This window comes from Ammospiza nelsoni, chromosome 5 (assembly GCF_027579445.1).
Source record: "Ammospiza nelsoni isolate bAmmNel1 chromosome 5, bAmmNel1.pri, whole genome shotgun sequence".
NCBI classification, from domain to species: Eukaryota; Metazoa; Chordata; class Aves; order Passeriformes; family Passerellidae; genus Ammospiza; species Ammospiza nelsoni.
This window is the reverse complement of record NC_080637.1, coordinates 1,142,099-1,165,000: the sequence shown is the minus strand read 5'-3', so window position 1 is coordinate 1,165,000 and position 22,902 is coordinate 1,142,099. Positions and strand designations below refer to the sequence as shown.

The 22,902-nt window shown below is 55.2% G+C and overlaps 2 protein-coding genes across 2 annotated transcripts in view; one reads left to right on the top strand and one right to left on the bottom strand.

Moving 5' to 3' along the window:
- Nucleotides 1-3,914, bottom strand: part of KLHDC10 (kelch domain containing 10) — a 19,178-nt gene extending 15,264 nt beyond the window's left edge. The window contains exon 1 of the mRNA XM_059473126.1: nucleotides 3,785-3,914. Coding sequence (XP_059329109.1) covers nucleotides 3,785-3,914 — 130 coding nt within the window. The remainder of the gene's footprint in view (nucleotides 1-3,784) is intronic.
- A 406-nt stretch (nucleotides 3,915-4,320) lies between these two features.
- ZC3HC1 (zinc finger C3HC-type containing 1) lies at nucleotides 4,321-22,149 on the top strand. Its single transcript, XM_059472822.1, has 10 exons — nucleotides 4,321-4,457; nucleotides 7,342-7,453; nucleotides 10,518-10,668; nucleotides 13,640-13,723; nucleotides 14,719-14,846; nucleotides 16,005-16,165; nucleotides 17,961-18,159; nucleotides 19,819-20,025; nucleotides 20,154-20,363; nucleotides 21,837-22,149. Exons 1-10 carry the CDS (start codon nucleotides 4,321-4,323, stop codon nucleotides 21,906-21,908), a joined length of 1,461 nt encoding a protein of 486 aa, XP_059328805.1. The 3' UTR covers nucleotides 21,909-22,149.
- Nucleotides 22,150-22,902: the final 753 nt, after the last annotated feature.

Genomic DNA, 22,902 nt, shown 5'->3' with positions numbered 1-22,902 from the left:
GATGGGACCAGAGGGTGTTTCCAGATGTGACACCAGAGCAAAGGAGGCTCAGGAGCCCTTGTGGCTCTGCCAGGAGGGCACAGCCAGGGGGGTCGGGCTGTGCTCCAGGGAACAGGGACAGGAGCAGAGGGAACGGCCTCAGGCTGGGCCAGGGGAGGGGCTGGGTGAATTTGGGACAATTCCCTCATGGAAAGGGTCTCCAGTTATGGCAGTGGGCTGCCCAGGGCAGGGGTGCAGTCCCCATCCCTGGAGGGGTTTCACAGCCCTGTGGATGTGGCACTTGGGGACGTGGGGCAGGGCTGGGAATGGCTGGACTCCGAAAACATTCCATGGTTCCGTGGATGTGAGGTTGTTCAGAGCCTCCTGAAACCATCCTTTTCCTTGTGACTGTCAGAAACCCCAAACAAATTCATTCCCATGGGTGTGGAGAGGAATGGGGCTGGGCTGCTCAGTGACAGGAGAAGGGACAATGGGCACAAAGTGAAACACAGGAAATTCCAGCTGGGTATGAGGGAAAACTTCTCCTTTGAGAATGATGGGGCACTGAACAAGCTCCCAGAGCAGCTGGGGCTGCCCCTGCATCCCTGGCAGTGCCACATCCATGGTGAATACCCAGGGCTGTGCATGTGTCCTTTTCTCTGCTTTTTAAGCTTTCTAAAGATGGTTCTGTGATTATTTTTCCTCCTGCCTGGATTTCCAACATCCACAACAGCAGGATTCAATCCCTCCCTTTCCATTTCTGATCCCTGCAGGATCCTGGAGGACATTCAGGACAAGACAAGTCAATATTGACTTTGACTCCCATCTTCAAAGTTTCATCTTTTCCACAACAGCAGGACAAAGTAAGTTTGGAACTGGTGGAATTGGAGTCCCCCAGGAATGTTTGGATAAGCAGGATTGGGAATGCACTGCTGAAAGTGAGGTTTAAAATTGATTTGTTCATCCAGCTGTGTTCAGATCCCACCCTCCCCTTCCTGGGCAGGCTGTCCACGCCTGAGACATTCAATTCCAAAGGGGAAAAATTCCAAAGGGGAAAAACTCCAAAGGGGAAACATTCCCAGCTGTGGCTGGGTCCCTGAACAATGGCTCTGAGGGCAAATGGGAGAAGCCAGAGGGTCCAGCCAAGGGTGCCAAACACAACTGCAGGACAGCCCAGGGATTTCCTGATATGGCTGAGAGCTCCAGAATTGTCATCCTGGGAGAGCTCCTGGCTTTGGATCAATGTGCAGAGGAGCAGGAGAGGGAACACAAACCCTGAGGGAGCCCTGAGGGAGCTGGGGGTGCTCAGCCTGCAGGAAAGGAGACTCAGGGTGCCCCCAGCACTCTCACAGCTCCTGAAAGGTGCCTGTGCCCAGCTGCCCCTGGGCTCTGTCTGCAGCAGCACTGGCACACCCAGGGCACACAGCCTGAGCTGGGCCGAGGGAAATCCAGCTTGGAGAGCAGCAAAAAGCTTTTCCAGCAAGGGGGAGAAAGTTCTGCAATGGCTGCCCGGGGAGGGGGTGCAGTCACCACCCCTGGGTGTGTTTAACCAGCCTGGAGGTGGCACTGGGTGCCAGGGGCTGGGCTGGGCTCCAGGGCCCTGAAGGGCTCTCCCAACCCAGGGATTGTGTGAACAGCTCTGGCTCTCCCAGGCTTTGTGTCCAAAATCTCTGGAGCAATCACTAATCCTTTATTTTGAGGGATTTTACCTTGATTTTAAGGGGTTTTACACCACAACTGAGTGATCCTTGAGTTGTTGTTTCCAAGGAGCATACAGGAGAATAAAGGAATTCTGGAGACTGAAAACCACAGAGCTGGAAGGATCACCTGGCCCAATGCTCTGAGGGAAAAGGAGCTGGGATGAGGGTGCTCAGCACCTTGAGCAGACACATCCTGAATCCCTCCAGGGACTCCAGCACATCCCAGGGGATGCTGGTTCTCACTGGAAAATGTCCTTTTTCCATTGGGATGACCCTTCCCAGCACACCCTGTCCCACTGCTCCTGCTCCTCTCCACGTGAAGGGAGCCCCTCCATCCTCTTTATCCATCCTTTAGGGCCTGGAAACCCCAGAGGTTCCATCTAAGGAAACAAACCTGGGAACCCTGGAAGAGAACTGGGAGCTCAGGAGCAAATCAGGTTGGAGGGAACGGAGTGAGGGGGAAGATTCCTCTCTCAGGGTTACGTAAGGGCTCTATAAATAGGGCCTCACAGGTGTCAAACTCCAAAAATGCAGTTTTTTGGGGGGCTGGCAGGCAGTTTGGGGTGGGTTCGGGCTGGTTTGGGTGCCCAGGGGAGCTGCAGGGAGGGACAGGATCCGTGCAGGATCAGGAGGGGGCAATTCCCAACATCCCAACCCAGCAAGGGGAGAGCAGCAGGGCCTGGGGGGCCCAAAAAGGATTTCCAGGCCAGGAGGGAGATGGGGCTGAGCATCTGCCCAGAAACAGAAGGTGTGGAGGCACCCAGCAAACCCCCAGTGCTGCTGGAAGGGGCTGGGAGGCTGAGCCAGAGCCTGGCGTGAGGGAAATGGATTTGGAGGGAGGAGATAGGGCAGGTTCAGGGATGGGAACGTGGATGGAAAGGCACTTCCCTGGTGCTGCCACCCCTCAGGGGCTTCTTGTCCCACATGGGAGAGGCAGCAAAGGATTCCTGGCCCTGGGATGTGCAGCCCCAGGTCAGGAGCAGACAAAGGGATCAGGAACAACGGGATGTCCCACAGCAGCTGGGGGTGTCACAGGGCAAGGGGTGTCCCACAGCCCCAGTCCTGTGCTCCTGGGGTGACCTCAGCCTCTCCCTGGAAGGTTTGGGGGTTTTGGGGTGACAGAGATCCAGGAATGATGGAATAACCCTTCAGCATCCAGCCTTGCTAGCAGAGAGGTGCAATTTTCCCAGGGAAAATTTCCCATTTTTCCCAGGGACCAGGACGGAGCTGATGCCACACCCCAGGCAGGATGTCCCAAAACCCCAATCCAGTGGGGTAGATATCCCAAAAAACCCAATCCAATGGGGTAGATGTCCCAAAACCCCAATCCAGTGGGGTAGATGTCCCAAAAACCCCAATCCAGTGGGGTAGATGTCCCAAAAACCCCAATCCAGTGGGGTAGATGTCCCAAAAAACCCAATACAATGGGGTAGATGTCCCAAAGAAACCAATACAATCGGGTAGATATCCCAAAAAACCCAATACAATGGGGTAGATGTCCCAAACCCCCAGTCCAGTGAGACTGCAGACTCACTGGACCCAGGGTCACCCCAGGTTTATCCAGGGTGGCTGAAATGGGGTTGATCCCTGTGGGTGCCCCTGTCCCCACACCCATGGGGGCACCCGGGCCCCTCCCAGCACCTGGGGAACGCTGGGATGGATGGGGAACCCTACAGACCCCGAATCCCTGTAAAAGGATTCCTGCCCCCATCCCCGATTCCAGGCTCCTTACCCCGGGATCCTGGCGATGGGAACAGCCCAGCTCCCCCCACAGCATTCCCGGCTCTGGGGACAGGGACACCCCGTTATTGCCGCTCTGCTCCCCCCGGGGATGTCCCAGAGGCAGGGACAGCCGTCCCCGCGGTGTCCCTGTCCCTCAGGGCCTTGGGGACGGCGCTGTCCCGGTTCCTGACCCCCAGAGACGGGGATGCCCCGACCCCGAACCCCTCAGGACCTTACAAACGGGGGTGTCCCGGTCGCGGTCCCCTGAGATGCGGACGCTGCGCTCCCCGTGCCCTCGGAGCCCTCACGGTCGGGGCCGCCCCGCTCCCGAACGCTTCAGGGCCTCGGGCTCGGGGTCATCCCCGGCGCCGGCCGCCACTCACCCGCCGCCCGCGGCCTGCCCGGGAGCTGCACGAAGCGGTTCAGGATCCCTCCCCCGCCGCCATCGCCGCCGCCCGCGGCGCCGCCCGCGCCCTCCCCGAGCCCGTCCCGGGCCGCGGCCGCCGCCGACATGGCCCGTCCGCTGCCTGAGGGACGGAGCGCCAACCGCCAATCAGCGCCCAGCTTCTTCGGCCGCGGCCTATCAGCTGCGGGCTTGTTGGCAGGTGGGGGGAGGCTGCGGCGAGAGCGCCGCTGTTGGGAGAGATGAGCGATCGATCCAGGGTGGAGCAATGGAGCGCCGAGAGCGGGGGCGCGGGGACATTCGCGGGGACACCCACGGGGACACCCGCGGGGACATTCGCGGGAATTTTCTCGGGGGCACCGGCGCCCCCCGAGCCCTCCGCGAGGTTCCGGAGGCCGCGCGGGGGTTGCGCGAGGCCATGAGCGACCCCGCGGCGCGGGCGGAACGATCGTGCGCGAGCGGAACGTTCGTGCGGGGCCCGCGTTTCCCGGGCGCTGACGGGAGGGAGGGACCAAAATGGCGGCGCCCAGCGCCGGGGGAGCGGCGGCGGCGGCGGCCGGGGGGAACCGAGGGCGGCCGCCCCCCGTCACCCCCCGGCAGATCCGCGACCTCATCGACGGCGGCATCGCCAGCGAGGGGCCCGGGCCCGGCGGGTGAGGGGCAGCGGCACCGGGCGGGGCGGACCCGCCGGCACCGGGCGGGAGCCGGGGGGAGGCCCGGCCGTGTGAGGGGAGGGGAGCGCTGGGGACCCGTTAGGGAATCGGGGACCCCTCGGGGTTATTTGGGGTCCTGGGGGGGGGAGTTGGAGTCGGAGAGAGCGAGGCTGGAGGGGACTGGGAGGTGCTGGGAGTTGTTATTGGGGAGGGAGAGCGGGAAAGGAGAGCGCGGGAATGAACTGGGAGCACTGGGAGCACTGGGAACCGGGGGGCTGGGAGGGGCACTGGGGGCACTGGGGATACTGGAGGGACTCGGGGCACTGGGAATACTGGAGGGACTCGGAGCACTGGGAATACTGCAAGGACAAGAAGGCAGCAGTTGAAACAGATACTAGGACACTGGGAGGGCGCTGGGAGGGCACTGGGGGCACTGGAAGGGCACTGGAAAGGTACTGGGGTTACTGGGAGGGTACTGAGAGGGTACTGGGAGGGTACTGGGGTTACTGGGAGGGTATTGGGGGCACTGGAAGGATGCTTGGGGCACTGGGAGGGTAACTGGGGGCACTGGGAAGGTACTGAGGGGACTGGGAGGGTACTGGGGGCACTGAGAGCATAACTGGGGGCACTGGGAAGGTACTGAGGGTACTGGGAGGGGACTGGGAGTGTACTGAGGGCAATGGGAAGGCACTGGGAGGGTACTGGGAAGGCACTGGGAGGGTACTGGGGGCATTGGGAAGGTACTGGGGTTACTGGGAGGGTACTGGGGGCACTGGGAGCATAACTGGGAGCACTGGGAGGATACTGGGAGCACTGGGAGGGTACTGGGAAGGCACTGGGAGCACTGGGAGGGCAGCCCAGGTCAGTGACCCTTGGAGTCCCCATGGGCTGAAGTGGCCCCGTCCTGGTCACAGGGGCCACACTTTCATGAGGCACTGGGGTTACTGGGAGCACTGGGAGCACTGGGAGCAGTGGGGGCTGGGCTTTGGGGTGTCTCAGGGCTCCCCTGTCCCAGCCCTCCCTGAACTTGGGCTGAGTTCAGGCACTGGGAGGAGGCCAAGTGGGGTGACATTGGGGGTGACATTGCAGCCCCACATTGCAGTTTGGGGACACCCCAGACACCCCAGTGCTCACGCTGCCCCTGCTGGGCTCACAGGACAAATCCTGTCCCCTCCTTGTCCCAAATCCCACTGGCCCAGCTGGCACTGGGACACAGTCAGGGCACCCTTGGGATTTTATTTGTTTGTTGTTTCATTAGGAATTAATTAATGGGAGTTAAAATTAAAAGCTGAGAATGGGGAGTTCTGGGGAAAATCCTTGTCAGGACAAGCCTGGGGGGTGGGGTTAGGAAGTGCTCTGGGCTTTCTTTTTAATCCTATTCCTAAAATCCAATATTTTCCCAAAATCCAATCTCTCCCTAAGATCCAGCCTGTCCCTAAAATCCAGCCTTTTCCTAAAATCCAGCCTTTTCTTCAAATCCAACCTTTTCCTAAATCCATTTTTTCCCTAAAATCCAGCCTTTTCCTCAAATCCAACCTTTCCCAAAATCCAACCTTTTGCTGAAATCCAGCCTTTTCCTAAATTCAGCCTTTTCCTAAATGCAACCTCTTCCTAAAACCCAACCTTTCCCAAAATCCTGCCTTTTCCTAAACCCAACCTTTTCCTAAATCCAGCCTGTTCCTAAACCCAGCCTTTCCCAAAATCCCGCCTTTCCCCAAATCCAGCCTTTTCCTAAACTGAGCCTTTTCCTAAACCCAATCTTTCCTAAAATCCTACCTTTTCCTGAAATCCAGCCTGTTCCCATCTCCATCCTTTTCCTAAATCCAGCCTGTTCCCAAGCCCAGCCTGTTCCCATGTCCATCCTTTGCCAGTCCCAGCCTGTCCCTAAATCCAACCTTTCCCTTACTCCATCCTTTATTTAAATCCAGCCTGTTCCTAAACCCATCCTTTCCCAAAGCCCAGCCTGTTCCCATGTCCATCCTTTCCCTAAATCCAGCCTGTTCCCATGTCCATCCTTTCCCTAAATCCAGCCTGTTTCTAAACCCATCCTTTCCCTAAATCCAGCCTGTTCCTAAATCCATCCTTTCCCTAAATCCAGCCTGTTTCTAAATCCATCCTTTCCCTAAATCCAGCCTGTTTCTAAATCCATCCTTTCCCTAAATCCAGCCTGTTTCTAAATCCATCCTTTCCCTAAATCCAGCCTGTTCCCATGTCCATCCTTTCCCAGTCCCAGCCTGTTCCTAAATCCATCCTTTCCCTAAATCCAGCCTGTTCCTAAACCCATCCTTTCCCAGTCCCAGCCTGTTCCCATGTCCATCCTTTCCCTAAATCCAGCCTGTTTCTAAACCCATCCTTTCCCTAAATCCAGCCTGTTTCTAAATCCATCCTTTCCCTAAATCCAGCCTGTTCCCATGTCCATCCTTTCCCTAAATCCAGCCTGTTCCCATGTCCATCCTTTCCCTAAATCCAGCCTGTTTCTAAATCCATCCTTTCCCAGTCCCAGCCTGTTCCTAAACCCATCCTTTCCGTAAATCCAGCCTGTTCCCATGTCCATCCTTTCCCAAAGCCCAGCCTGTTCCTAAATCCGTCCTTTCCCAGTCCCAGCCTGTTCCCATCTCCATCCTTTCCCAGTCCCAGGCTGTTCCCAACCCCACCCTTTCCCAGTCCCAGCCTGTTCCCATGTCCACCCTTTCCCAGTCCCAGGCTGTTCCCAACCCATCCTTTCCCAGTCCCAGGCTGTTCCCAAATCCCTCCTTTCCCAGTCCCAGGCTGTTCCCAAATCCCTCCTTTCCCAGTCCCAGGCTGTTCCCAAATCCCTCCTTTCCCAGTCCCAGGCTGTTCCCAAATCCCTCCTTTCCCAGTTTCCTGCTGCTGTCCCTTTCAGGAAGGACACGTCGGACTGCTCGGAGCGCGCCAATGGACCCTCGCAGCTGGAGGCTCCTTCCCTGGAGTCTGCCAGCAGGGAGGCCTACTTCAGCAGGGTGGAAACATTCACCATATCCTTTGGGATGCTGGGATTCCAGCTGGGACCGTGGGGGAACAGCCAGAGGGGTCACTGATCCAGTCCTGCCCTTGCAGGGACATCCCAAAGTTCCCCCCTGGCCCTGGAGCTGTCCCAGTGCTCCTGGAGCTTTGGAGCTGTGGCCATGGCCTGGGGGATGCTCAGTGCCCCAGCACCCTCTGGGGAAGAGGCTTTTCCTAAAATCCAGGCTCATCCTAAAATCCAGCATTTTTCTAAATCCAACCTCTTCCTAAAATCCTTGAAAATCCTTGAGAAATCCTGGATTTGTCCCCGAAATCCAGCCTTTGTTTAAATCAAACCTTTTCCTAAAATCCAGCCTCTTCCTAAATCCTACCTTTTCCTAAAATCTAGGCTCATCCTAAAATCCAGCCTTTTCATAAAATCCCATCTCTTCCTCAAATTCCACCTCTTCCTAAAATGTTGCCTTTTCCTAAATCCAACCTTTTTCTAAAATCCAGCCTTTTCCTGAAATGCAACTTTTTCCTGAAACCCCACCTTTTCCTAAAATCTCTACTTTTCCTATAATCCAAGCTTTTCCTAAATCCAGCCTTTCCCTGAAATGCAACCTTTTCCTAAAATCCCACCTTTTTCTATAATCCAAGCTTTTCCTAAATCCAGCCTTTCCCTGAAATCCAGCCTTTTCCTAAAATCCTACCTTTTCCTATCATCCAAGCTTTTTATAAAATCCTGCCTCTCCCTGAAATCCTGCCTATCCCTAGAATCCCACCTCTTCCTAAAACTCACCATTTCCTAAAATCCCGCCTTTCCCTGAAATCCAACCTTTTTCCTAAATCCAGCCCTTGCCTAAAATCCCATCTTTTCCTATTATCCAACCTCGTCCTATAATCCAACCTTTTCCCAAAATCCAGCCTTTTCCTATAATCTGAGTTTTTCCCAAATGCAACCTCTTTCTAAAATCCAGCCTTTTCCTAAATCCAACCTTTTCCCAAAATCCTGCCTTCTCCTAAATCCAACCTTTTCCTGAAATCCAGCCTTCTCCTAAAATCTCAACTATTTCCTCTAATCCAAGCTTTTCCTAAATAAAACTTTTTCCTAAATCCAGCCTCTTCCTCAAATCCAATCTTTTCCTAAAATCCTGCCCTTTCTTAAAATTCTGTCTTTTCCTAAAATCCTGCGTTTTCCTAAATCCAACCTCTTCCTGAAATCCAGCCTTTTCCTGAAATCTTGCCTTTTCCTATAATCCAAGCTTTTCCTAAATCCAACATTTTCCTAAAATCCAGCCTGGGAATGTTTCCCCACGCCACAGACCCCGAGCTCTCTGTCCCTGGGATGTTTCCCCAGTTCACAAACCCCAATCTCTGCCTCCCTGGGAATGTTTCCCCACAAACCCCGAGCTCTCCCCGCTCGGGAATGTTTCCCCAACCCCACAAACCCCGAGCTCTCCCTCTCTGGGAATGTTTCCCCACAAACCCCGAGCTCTCCCTGCTCGGGAATGTTTCCCCAACCCCACAAACCCTGAACTCTCCCTCTCTGGGAATGCTCCCCCATCCCCACAGACCCCGAGCTCTCCCTCCCTGGGATGTTTCCCCATCCCACAAACCCCAAGCTGTCCCTCCCTGGGAATGTTTCCCCACAAACCCCAAGCTGTCCCTCCCTGGGAATGTTTCCCCACAAACCCCAAGCTCTCCCTCCCTGGGAATGTTTCCCCACAGACCCTGAGCTCTCCCTCTTTGGGGATGATTCCCAAACCCAACAAACCCCGAGCTCTCCTTCACTGGGAATGTTTCCCCACCCCACAGACCCCGAGCTCTCTGTCCCTGGTAATGTTTCCCTACAAACCGCAAGCTCTCTGTCCCTGGGAATGTTTCCCCGTAAACTCCGAGCTCTCCCTCCCTGGGAACGTTTCCCCATAAATCCCAAGCTCTCCTTGCCTGGGAATGTTTCCCCACAAACCCCAATCTCTGCCTCCCTGGGAATGTTTCCCCACAAACCCCGAGCTCTCCCTCCCTGGGAATGTTCCCCCACCCCACAAACCCTGAGCTCTCCCTCCCTGGGAACATTTCCCCACCCCACAAACCCCGAGCTGTCCCTCCCTGGGAATGGTTCCCCATCCCACAGACCCTGAGCTCTCCCTCTTTGGGGATGATTCACAAACCCCGAGCTCTCCTTCCCTGGGAATGTTTCCCCACCTCACAAACCCCAGTCTCTCCCTCCCAGGGAATGTTTCCCCACAAACCCCGAGCTCTGCTTCTCTGGGAATGTTTCCCCGTAAATCCCGAGCTCTGCTTCTCTGGGAATGTTTCCCCACAAACCCCGAGCTCTGCTTCTCTGGGAATGTTTCCCCGTAAATCCCGAGCTCTCCCTCTCTGGGAATGTTTCCCCACCCCACAAACCCCGAGCGCTCTATCCCTGGTAATGTTTCCCTACAAACCCTGAGCTCTCCCTCCCAGGGAATGTTTCCCCACAAACCCCGAGCTGTCCCTCCCTGGGAATGTTTCCCCATCCCACAGACCCTGAGCTCTCCCTCTTTGGGGATGATTCCCCAACCCAACAAACCCCGAGCTCTCCTTCCCAGGGAATGTTTCCCCATAAATCCCGAGCTCTGCTTCTCTGGGAATGTTCCCCCAGTTCACAAGCCCCAATCTCTCCCTCCCAGGGAATGTTTCCCCACAAACCCCGAGCTCTGCTTCTCTGGGAATGTTTCCCTGTAAATCCCGAGCTCTCCCTCTCTGGGAATGTTTCCCCACCCCACAAACCCTGAGCTCTCTGTCCCTGGTAATGTTTCCCTACAAACCCTGAGCTCTCCCTCCCAGGGAATGTTTCCCCACAAACCCCGAGCTCTCTGTCTCTGGGAATGTTCCCCCAGTTCACAAGCCCCAGTCTCTCCCTCCCAGGGAATGTTTCCCCACAAACCCCAAGCTCTCCGTTCCTGGTAATGTTTCCCCACAAACCCCGAGCTCTCCCTCGCTGGGAATGTTTCCCCACCCCAGAGACCCCCATCTCTCCGTCCCAGGGAACGTTTCCCATCCCATAAATCCCAGAGTGCTGCTGCTGCTGTCTCTCCTTGACGGGCAGACCCCTTGAGGTGGGCGGGCAAGCCGCCGGCGCTGTCCCCGCTGGTGTGCGCGCGTTTCGGCTGGGTCAGCGTCGAGTGTGACATGCTCAGGTGCTCCAGCTGCCAGGCCTACCTGTGCATGAGCCTGCAGCTCACCCTGGACCTCAGCAACTGTGAGTGGGGGCGGCCCAGAGCTTGGGATTTGGGGATTTGGGATTTGGGATTGCGGGATCGCGGGGCGCAGCGGCTCCCAGGGGCGGGGAGGGTGGGAAAGCAGCTCAGGGTCAATGGGTGGTGTTTGGTTGTGGGGTGGGATAATCAATCCTGGTTTGTGTTGGGAATTCCAGCTGGGAGGGGTCATGGGATTGTAGGGAGTTTGGGTTGGGAGGGGTCTTGAAGGTCCTCCTGTTCTGTGCTGGTGTCCAGGGAATGGTGGTTCTGAGGAATGGTGGTTCCAAGCAAGGATGGTTTCGGGGAATTATGAACCCAGGAAATGATGATTCCAAGGAATGATGGTTTCAGGGAATGATTGTCCTAAAGAATGATGGTTTCAGGGAATGGTGGTTCTAAGGAGGGATGGTTTCAGGGAATGGTGGTCCAAGGGAATGGTGGTCACAGGGAATTATGGTTCCAAGGAATTATGGTTCCTGGGAATGATGATCCCAAGGAATGATGGTTTCAGGGAATTATGAACCCAGGAAATGATGATTCCAAGGAATTATGGTTTCAGAGAATGATGGTGTCAGGAATGATGATCTCAGGGAATGATGGCTCAAGGAATTACATTTTCTGGGAATGATGGTCTCAGGAAATGATGATTCCAAGGAATTATGGTTTCAGAGAACGATGGTGCCGGGAATGATGATCTCAGGGAATGATGGTCTCAGGAGATGATGATTCCAAGGAATTATGGTTCCAGGCAATGATAGTGCCAGGAGAGATGGTCCTAAGGAATGATGCTCCCAGGGAATTATATTCCTTAGTAATGGTGGTTTTGGGGTGTGATGGTCCCAAAGAATGATGGTTCCAGGGAATGGTGGTGCCAGGAGTGATGATCTCAGGGAATGATGATTCCAAGGAATGATGATTCCAGGGAATGATGGAATTCTGTAAAAAATTCCTTTATTATGCTGGGATTAAACCTCTCCCAGCACACCCTGTCCCCACTGGTCCTTGTCCTCCCCATGGACAGGAGACCCCCCCATCCTCTTTGCAGCCTTCCTTTAAGGACTGGAAAACCCCAGAGAGGTTCCAAACCTCAAACCAGACCCAAGGGAATGATCCCAAAACATCTGGAACACTTCCAGGCTTGGGGACTGATCACCTCTTGGGATATTCCAGAGTTGGATCATCCTGGTACAGAAACAGTTCCTCCTGTTGAGCCTCTGGTGCAGCCCTGAGCCATTCCCATGCTGGAATTCCCTGCCAGTCCTGCCCCAGGATTCCAGGGGAGAGCTCAGCACTTCCCTGCCCCAGCAGGTGCAGAGTTCACCCCTCATCCTCCTCTTCTCCAAACAATCCCAAGGCTCTCAGCCTCTTTCCAGGTTTTCCATCCATTCCTCCAGCCTCGTTGCCCTCTGGATGCATTTAAGGATCTGAAAATCCTTTAAAAAAATTCCCTTTTCTTTCCCAGTTCCTGGATCTGCTTCCCTGATCCTCCACTGAATTTTTCCAGCATGGAAAAATTGATTGGTGCTTGCTGCTCACCAAAACCATTCAGGCAGAAATTCCATTGTGAGATTTAATTAATGAACTCCTTATTATCCCACAAGGCAGTGCCATCCCCACTTCCCAATTTTCCTGGCTGCAATTGCCCTGGGAGTGGACAGGGAGCACATTCCTGCTGCCTGTGGGAATACTGAGCCTTTCCTTTTGGCTCGCTCAAGATCAACATTCCCTATTTATTCAGATTATCTCTGTTAAATAAACCTTGGCCTAATTATCCCGTTGGAAATCACACCAGGTTAGGAAAATCCAAAATAATCAAAGATTGGGAAGGAGGCAGTGAAAAACAAAGTGAAAAAGAAATTATTTGGTTCTGAAAGTGTAAGTGAAATTAAATGTCAGAATTTTTGAGGGTTTTTTTGGGGGGAAGTTTGATTTGCAGGCATGGCTGGGATTTGGGATGGAGGGATCAGCTGAGCCAGGGGTTGGCAGCATCCCAGGAGGAGGAGCTGGCAGCACGCAGCAGGTTCTGTGCCCAGGGTTGGCTTGGGCTCCCCTGCTCCTGGGAATGGGAAGGGGAGGGATTTGGGCTGTGGGCAGGGGGAACTGCTGAGGTGACATTTGTGTTCTGGGAGGGAGCCTGGAATTCCTCTTGGTGGGAACAGGGGGGAGGTCTGAGGTTGGAATCCTGGATGCTGAGAATTTTAAACTTGCTGTGCTGAAAGAGTTTAAAATTCTCAGAGTTCTAAACACAGAGTTTAGAATTCCCAGCATCCATTAGTGCTTGTAGTAGGTGTTAATATTTAAATTTCAGCACTTCTTGGTTTGACTAGAGTATTTTAAAAAAACTTTTTTTTTTTTTTATTAGGACACTTTATTTTTTGGTTTTTTGAGAATATATTTTTAAAATTATTATTAAATTTAATTAATAATAATTTATTTAAAAATAATTTATTATTCAAATAAATTTAAAGTTATTATTAAAATGATATGAACAGTCTGAGGTGAAGCTTCAGGCTGTGCAGCCTCCATCCTGGGAAATCATCCCAGGGAACTCTGCCACCTCCTGGCTTGGTTTTCCTGCCCATTCCCTGCTTTTCCTGCCCATTCCCTGCTTTTCCTGCCCATTCCTTGCTTTTCCTGGATATTCCTTGGTTTTCCTGGCCATTCCCTGCTTTTCCTGCCCATTCCCTGCTTTTCCTGCCCATTCCTTGGTTTTCCTGGATATTCCTTGGTTTTCCTGGCCATTCCCTGCTTTTCCTGGATATTCCTTGGTTTTCCTGGCCATTCCCTGCTTTTCCTGGATATTCCTTGGTTTTCCTGGCCATTCCCTGCTTTTCCTGGCCATTCCCTGCTTTTCCTGCCCATTCCTTGGTTTTCCTGGCAATTCCCTGCTTTTCCTGCCCATTCCCTGGGGCCATTCCCTGCTTTTCCTGCCCATTCCCTGAGCAGGGAATACCCCAGAGTTTTCCCCTGCAGACAAGGAGCGCTGTGAGGAGCTCAGGAAGGCTCTGAGCACTGCCCATGAGAAGTTCTGCTTCTGGCCAGACAGCCCCTGCCCAGGTGGGTGCCTCAGATTCCTGCTTTATTCCCATTTTTTCCCTTCCTTTCCATTGTTGTTCCTGCCATCACACTCTGCTTTTCCTGTGGGAATGATGGAACATAAGGAAAGCAGCAGATGGAAGCCCCAGGGCTGTTTCCAGCTTTTCCTGAGCTCTGGGTGCCTCTGGAGCAGTTAAATTGTTTTTGGGTTGGACCTGGGAGGGGACAGGGGAGGTTGGGTGTCATGGAATGCTCAGAGAGGGATGGATCCTTGAGAGCTGTGCTGCTTGTGAATGCAAAAAGCCAGGAAAATAATCTTGGAATTGTTGGGGTTGGAAGGGACATTAAAGCCCTTCCAGTGCCACTCCAGGGACTTCCACTGTCCCAGGCTGCTCCAGCCCCAGTGTCCAACCTTGGCCACTGCAGGGATCAGGGGCAGCCCCAGCTGCTCTGGGAATCCCTTCCCAAAATCCCACCCCAGGCTCCCTCTCCAGGGAATTCCCTCCATTCCCAGCTCTCCCAGCCTGGCATTGGATCCATCCCCACCCCGACTCCTCTCCAGGAAGGGATTTTGGGCTCTGGGGGCTTCACTGGCAATCTCAGCACTCCAGGAAGGGTCTCCCTTCCCTTTGCCATCCCCAACTTCCATAAAAATCCCTGGGGATGGATTCTGAGTGTCCCAAATTCCAGAATCCCAGAACAGTTTGGGTGGGAAGGGATCTCAAAGCTCATTCCAGGGACACCGCCCACTGTCCCAGGCTGCTCCAGCCCCAGTGCCCAGCCTGGCCTTGGGCACTGCAGGGATCAGGGGCAGCCCCAGCTGCTCTGGCAATGCCAGCCCAAGCAGGAATTCCTCACTGCCAAGATCCCACCTAAACTTTTCCCCCTTCACCTTCAGGTCCCTCCCTCTCACCCCATTGCTGCATTCACCTGGGGAGCCTGGCTGGGCTGTGCCCTGCCTTTCCCTGTGGGATGAGGAGGGCTGGGAATGCTGAGCACAGCTCTGCCCTCCCCAGATCGCTTTGCCAGGCTCCTGGTGGATGAGCCCCGAGTTCTTCTCCAGGATTTCCTGGATCGCTTCCAGAGCCTGTGCCAGCTGGAGCTGCAGCTGCCCTCCCTCAAACCAGAAGACCTCAAGAACATGGTGAGTTCCCTCCTGCTCCCAAGACCTGAAGAACGTGGTGAGTTCCCTCCTGCTCCCAAAATCTGCAGCATTCCAGCTCCAGGGATGAGCCTGGGCCCACCCAAAGTCAGGAATTTCAGCCTCTGTGTGTGTGTGTGTGTGTGTGTGTGTGTGTGAGGGATCTGCTCCCACCTGGTTTTTCCCCTTGGACATTCCACCATGGAAACTTGTAAAGAGGAGTTTGGAATGGCTCATCAGCTGGGAAATGTGTCTGGTTCCCAGTCTGGACCTTTCCCAGGGTCCAGGCTGCTCTGTGGTGCCTGGGAGAGGGGGTTTGGGATCCTTTGGGATCTCCCTGGCGGCTCCAGCACTCCATGGGAAGGGGCAGCCCATGGATCACTCATTAGCTGGGATGTCTGCAGACAGGAATTTGGGATGCCAGGGGCTGCCCCCCTGAACCTGAGGTGTGGGCAGAGACCTGGGAAGGTGGAGGAGCCCGAGGAGGGAAAAGCAGGAAAAGCCAGGAACAATGTGGGATTGTCACCCCGCAGGGACCTGTGGTGGCCCTGCTCTGCTGCAGCCAGCTCTGGCTGCTTGGACACTCCTTTGCCAGGGAACAGATGGCTCTGGGCAGGCAGGAGCTGTGTGGGATCCAGGGAATCTTCATCCATTCAGCACAGCCCAGGGGTGGTTCAGGGCTGGCTGAGCTCAGAAAGGCACAGCAGGAGTGGGAGCTGCTCCTCCTCAGGGAGCAGCTGGGGACATGGCATGGAATGGGGAGCCAGAGGCAGGGAGGGTTGCTCTGAGTGCCTTAATTAATGAATTTATTATCCCACAAGGCAGTGTCACCCCCATTTCCCAATTTTCCTGGCTGCAGTTGCCCTGGCAGTGAACAGGGGGCACATTGCTGCTGCCATGTGGGAATTCTGAGCCTTTCCTTCTGGGTCACTCAAGATCAGCATCCCACAAGGATCCCACGAGGATTCCATGAAGATTCCACAACCCAGGGGTGGTTTAGAGCTGGCTGAGCTGGGAAAGGCACGGTAGGAGTGGGAGCTGCTCCTCCTCAGGAGTGCTCTGAGTGCCTTTTCCCTGTTGCCCGGAGCTGGGGGTGCAAAAGGGATCGTTCTCCACGTGGGACAGGGTCTGGGGTAAACCCAGTGCATTTTGTCCCTGCAGTCCCTGACAGAGGAGAGGATCACTCGGCTGCTGCAGCTCATCGGGGAGGAGCTGGAGCACAAGGGGACGGAGGGGGAGAAGCCTCCTGGGAGGTTTCCCACAGAAATGCTGCAGGTGCACGTTCCTGCCTGCATCCTGGCGCTGTGTGGCTGGACCTGCAGGTGGGCAGGGCTGCAGGGCTGGGCCTGGGTGTGCCTCAGCTCTGGGCTGGCCATGAAGGCTCGTGGGGGCTGCAGGGGTGTGGGATGTTCCTCCTGGGGAATGCTCAGTATCCCTTTTTCACTGTTTTCCCTCTTTTTCACCATGCTTCTGCCTACCTGATTTTATTTTCCCATTTTCCCTCTTTTTTACTATTTTCATGCTTCCTTTTGTGTCACAATTTTCCTGCTTTCCCTCTTTGCACTATTCTCCTGCTTCCTTTGTTGTTACAATTTTCCAATTTTCCCTCTTTTTCACTAGGATCCTGCTTCCCTTATTTAACCATTTCCCCACTTTTCCACTACATTCCTGCTTCCCTTATTTTACCACTTTTTTCCCTATTTTTCACCAGGATCCTTCTTCCCTTTTTACACTATTTTCTCACTTTTCAACTGCATTCCCACTTCCCTTATTTTACCACTTTTTTCCCTATTTTTCACTAGGATCCTTCTTCCCTTTTTACACTATTTTCTCACTTTTCCACTTCATTCCTGCTTCCCTTATTTTACCCCTTTTTCCCTTTTTTTCCCCCTCTGTTCCTGCTTTCTGGCAAGGCAAAACACAACTGGGCCAGTTTAAATCATCATCATAAATGGGATTTAATGGATTTATTTCCCTGACTTTTCCAAGCCCAGGCTTATCCCTGAGCACCTCTCCAGACTTTCCCCAACCCTGGAAGTGTCCAAGGCTGGGTTGGACTGGCTTGGAGCAGCCTGGGATGGTGGGAGGTGTCCCTGCCCATGAGGGGTTGGAATGAGATGAGCTTTAAGATCCCTTTCAACCCATCCTGTGATCCCATGAGGATTCCATGAGAATCCCCATGAGGATTCCACGAGGATCCTACGAGGATTCCATGAGGATCCCGTGAGGGTCCCATAAGAATCCCCATGACGGTTCCACGAGGATCCCATGAGGGTTCCAAGAGGATTCCACGAGGATCCCACAAGGATTCCATCAGGATTCCATGAGGACCCTATGAGAATTCCATGAGGATCCCATGAGGATTCCATGGTGATCCCATGAAGATTCCCATGAGGATCCCATGAGGTTCCTATGGGAATTCCATAAGGAACCCACGAGGATTCCCATGAGGTTCCTATGAGGATTCCGTGGGGATCCCATGAGAATCCCATGAGGATTCCATGAGGATCTCATGAGGACCCTATGAGGATTCCATGGGGATCCAATGAGAATGCCACAAGGATCCCATGAGAATTCCCTCGAGGATTCCATGAGGATTCCATGAGGATTCCACAAGGATCCCATGAGGACCCTATGGGGATCCCATGAGGGTTCCATGAGGATTCCCATGAGGTTCCTATGAGGATTCCATGGGGATCCCATGAGAATCCCATGAGGATCTCATGAGGACCTTATGAGGATTCCATGAGGACCCTATGAGAATCCATGAAGATCTCATTAAGATTCCATGAGGATCCCATGAGGATTCCATGAGGATCTCATGAGTACCCTGTGAGGATCTCATGAGGACCCCATGAGGACCCCATAAGGATTCCATGAGGATGCCATGACAATCCTATAAGGATTCCCGTGAGGATCTCATGAAAATTCTGAGGATCCCATGAGGATCCCATGAGGACCCTGTGAGGATTCCATGAGGATCCCATGAGGATTTTACAAGGATCCCATGAGAATCCCATGAGGACCCTAGAGGATCCCATGAGGGTCCCACGAGGATCCCATGGGGGTCCCACACAGATCCCACGAGGATCCCCTGACTTGTGTCTGTGCCTGCAGCGCTGCCTCGGGCTCCATGAACCTGTCGGTGATCACCTGCTCCCGCTGCATGAGGAAGGTGGGGCTCTGGGGCTTCCACCAGCTGGAGTCTGCTGCAGCTCCAGAGCTGGATTCCTGTGGCTCCAGCAGCACCACCCCGCCCGTGCCCACCTCCCCTCGCAGGATGCTGACACGGAGCCAGGACCCAGCCTCCGAGCAGGTACCTCCATCCTGTCCTGGGGCTCTGGGCAGGCCAGGGACACCTGGCAGCTCCAAAATTCTCATCTACATCCTGTGGATGTCCCTCATCCCTCTCTGGGTGGGACAGGGACACCTGGCAGCTCCAGGAGCTCCAAATCCCTCATCCACGTCCTATGGACATCCCTCATCCCCCTCTGGGCAGGGCAGGGACATTTGGCCAGCTCCACGTGCTCCAGATCCCTCATCCCATCCAATGGACACATCCATGTGGTGGGAAGGGCCCCTGTGGGATGGCTGAGGAAGATTGGAGCTGGACAAGGCCCCTTGGTGAGCAGAGGAACTCCAAATCCCTCACCCACATCCAAGGGACATCCTCATCCCTCTCTGGGTGGGACAGGGACACTTGACAGCTCCAGGTGCTCAAAATCCCTCATTCATGTCCTATGGACATCCCTCATCCCTCTCTGGGCAGGGCAGAGACACCTGGCCAGCTCCAGGAGCTCCAGATCCCTCATCCATGTCCTATGGACACATCCATGTGGTGGGAAGGGCCCCTGTAGGGTGGGAAGGGAGGATTGGAGCTGGACAAGGTGAGCAGAGGAGCTCCAGTTCCCTTACCACATGTGTCCAATGGACATCCCTCTCTGGGCAGGGCAGGGACACTTGGCCAGATCCAGGAGCTCCAGATCCCTCACCCACATCCAGTGGACACATCCATGTGGTGGGAAGGGCTCCTGTGGGGGGTTGAGGAGGATTGGAGCTGGACAAGGCCCCCTTGGTGAGCAGAGGAGCTCCAAATCCCTCACCCACATCCAAGGGACATCCCTCTCTGGGCAGGGACACCTGGCCAGCTCCAGGAGCTCCAAATCCCTCACCCACATCCAATGGACACATCCATGTGGTGGGAGGGGAGGGTTGGAGCCGGACAAGGTGAGCAGCAGCTCCATGATCCCTCACCCACATCCAATGGACACATCTGTGTGGTGGGAAGGGCGCCTGTGTGGTGGGAAGGGAGGGTTGGGGCAGGACGAGGTGAGCAGCAGCTCCATGATTCCTCACCCACATCCAATGGACACTCCATGTGGTGGGAAGGGCGCCTGTGTGGTGGGAAGGTAGGGTTGGGGCAGGACGAGGTGAGCAGGAGCTCCATGATTCCTCACCCACATCCAATGGACACATCTGTGTGGTGGGAAGGGTTCCTGTGGGGTGGCTGAGGGGGGTTGGGGCAGGACAAGGTGAGCAGCAGCTCCATGATTCCTCACCCACATCCAATGGACACATCTGTGTGGTGGGAAGGGTTCCTGTGGGGTGGCTGAGGGGGGTTGGGGCAGGACAAGGTGAGCAGCAGCTCCATGATTCCTCACCCACATCCAATGGACACATCTGTGTGGTGGGAAGGGTTCCTGTGTGGTGGGAAGGTAGGGTTGGGGCAGGACGAGGTGAGCAGCAGCTCCATGATTCCTCACCCACATCCAATGGACACTCCATGTGGTGGGAAGGGTTCCTGTGTGGTGGGAAGGTAGGGTTGGGGCAGGACGAGGTGAGCAGCAGCTCCATGATTCCTCACCCACATCCAATGGACACTCCATGTGGTGGGAAGGGTTCCTGTGGGGTGGCTGAGGGGGGTTGGGGCAGGACAAGGTGAGCAGCAGCTCCGTGACCCCGTTCCCCCCCGCAGCACGAGAAGAGCCCGTCCCCAGCCGTGGCGCGGCCCCGGGGCTGGGACTCGCCCGGCTCCATGGACAGGGGCGAGCTGGACGTGAGCAGCCCCGCCCTGAGGAGCCGGCCCGTGACGCGCAGCATGGGCCAGGGGGACACCATGGAGGTGCCGTCCAGCCCCGTGCGCCGCGCCAAGCGCGCGCGCCTCTGCTCCTCCAGCGGCTCGGTGAGTGACCCTGCCGGGAGCTCCTCGCCCAGGGCTTGGTGCGGCAGCCCCCGCTCACAAAGAGGGGTTTCTGGTGTCTCTAATCGTGCCATCGCTGTGTCCCCTCTCTGTCGCCTCCTCGTTCCCAGGACACCTGCCTGAGGAGCTTCTTTCACCCCAGCTCCCAGCACCGCGATTGGTGTCCCTGGGTGAGCGCCGGGGAGGGACAGGAGCCCCCGGAGGACGCTGCGCCCCACACGGACAAGGAGCCTGGCAAGGCTGAGCCAGGCTGGGAGGTGGTGCTGAAGAGGCTCCTTGGCATCCAGAAATGTGACGCGGTGCCCGAAACGGAGCCGGTGGTGAGCCTGGGGCATCCCCACCTGTCCAGGCAGCAAACTTTTGGGGTGGGTGGGTTTTGCGTGGGATCAGTCCCAGCCAGGTGACAAGGACCAAGCTGCAGAGCCCTGTGAGCCCTGGCATGCCCACAGGCAGGCTCCATCCAAGGCTGGGCTGTGCTGGAGCTGCTCCAGGCTGCTATAAATAACAGTATAAATTTCCAAGATCTGGTTTCATTCCCCAGAGTGTCCCCAGAGCTGCTCTCTGCAGCCATCCCAGCTCCAGGCTCTTGGGGTGCCAGCTTTGCTGAGGCCACAGCTCCCTCCCCATGTGGCTGTGCCTCCCTGGATCTCATTATCCACTTGGATTGCTCCTGCCAGCTCCTTCCTGCTTCACCTGGGGCTCAGGGGAGCAGTGGATAGAGCATTCCCCCTTCACCATTTGTCCTGGGGCTTTGTGGGATTTGTGTCCCCAACAGGTCCCTTCTAGGGGTGTCCCTGCCTGCAGCAGGGGGTTGGAACTGGGTGATGTCTAATGTCCCTCCAACCCAAACCATTCCCTGATTCTGTGATTCTGCTGTGTGCCAGCAAAGCTCCAGATGGTCCAGCAAGACCAGTCACAAGTCAGAGGCACCAGACCCAGCTGGAGCAGGGGATGGTTGGAGTCCCTTCCTGCCTTTTGGGGTCCCTTCCTGCTTTTTGGGATCCTTTCTTGCTTTTTGGGGTCCCTTCCTGCTTTTTGGGATCCTTTCTTGCTTTTTGGGGTCCCTTCCTGCTTTTTTGAAGCCCCTTCCTGCTTTTTGGATTCCCTTCCTGCTTTTTGGATTCCCCTCCTTTTGGGTTCCTTTCTTGCTTTTTGGAGTCCCTTCCTGTTTTTTGGGCTCCTTTCCTGCCTTTTGGGGTTCTTTCCTGTTTTATGGAGTCTCTTCCTGCTTTTTGGGGTCCCTTTCTGCTTTTTTGGCTCCTTTCATGCTTTTTGGAGTAATTTCCTGCTCTTTGGAGTCCCCTTTCTGCTTTTTGGGGTCACTTCCTGCCTTTTGGGCTCCTTTCATGCCTTTTGGGCTCCTTTCCTGTCTTTTGGGATCCTTTCATGCCTTTTAGGGTTCTTTCTTGTTTTATGGAGCCCCTTCCTTCTTGTTGGATTCCCCTCCTGCTTTTTGGGGTCCTTTCCTGCTTCTTGCTCGTAGTCTCTTTGTTCTCCTGTCTGGCTGGCAAATTTCCTGTGTTTTGGGGTCCTTTCCTGTGTTATGGATTCCCTTCCTGCTTTTTGGGTTCCCTTTCTGCATTTTGGGCTCCATTCCTGCTTCTTGCTCGTAGTCTCCTTGTTTTCCCCTGCACTGGCAAATTGGGATCACGAAGACAAGGATCCAAGCACTGTCCTGGCAGCCAGCTGGGACATTTTAGATATTTTTTTGCTGCAGTTTCCCCTGGTGCCCTTTGCCAGTGGGAGCTCCAGTGCCCTGACCCGTGGCTGTTCTCTGTTCCCATCTTTTCCAGAGCCTCTCAGAGAAGTCCTGCAAGGTGTTCCGTATTTTCCGCCAGTGGGAGAGCATGAACTCCTCCTCCTGAGCACGGGAGCCAGCCCGGGGCAGGGGACACGCCCACGGGGACACACCCAGGGGGACACGCCCACGGGGACACACCCACGGGGACACACCCACGGGGACACACCCACAGCTCCGTGTCCCGAGGCAGCTCCAGCCTCGCTGGGATCCCCTCCCTGCCCGCCCTGCTGGAGCCTCCCCAAGCTGCTGCTGTGTCTGTCTGTCCCTCTGAGGGCTGCCTGGGCCCGTGGGGTGACAAGGGGACGTTGTCACCTCCCCAGGAAGTGACGCCAGGTGGGAATAAACATTTCATTTTTGTTGTTTTTTTTTCTTTTTCCTTCCTGCTGGCGTGGTGCTTTTTCCTAGGGCAGGAGGAGGTCAGGACCTGGTGTGGCTCCTGTGTCCCTCAGGATTCTGGTCCTTATGGGATCAACATCCCCCTGCCTCCTGTTCCCTACTCCACATTTTGGTTTTCCACGGCCAGTTTGGGGTGATGAATCCCCCTGGTGGGAGGGTGTGATTCCCAAAACCTGGGAACAGATGAGTTTGGGCTGCTGGGAAGGGAATGGTGTCATCTCCATCCTTGAGGATATTGGGGAAAGGGCTTTGGGAAGGGTTGGGATCCCACAGCCAGCCTGGCACAGTTGGATCTCCTCCCTCCAGGTGTGTGCTGTGGGTGGGGGCACAGGGATGTGTCATTCCTTTTGGGGTCTTTTGTGAGGAAAGGAGCTCCTGCCTCCATTTCCCCAGCTCCATCTCTGAGGTTTCACCTGTATTGTGCCCTTGGATGGATTTGGGATTTTGGGATTTCCCACCCTGTGCCTGGCAATGCAGTGGCTGCCTTGCTCAGGGCTGATCCTGGCTCTCCCTGAACCCCAAAACCTGAGGGTGCACCTGCCCACCTGGGGGCTTCTCCTGGGATCCAGCATTTTGGGATCCCATGGGAAGCAGCAGGGCCTCAGTTTGGGTGGTTTCCCTTCCTTTCCCTAATTAAGGGCCCTAACGAGGGGCTGCTGCAC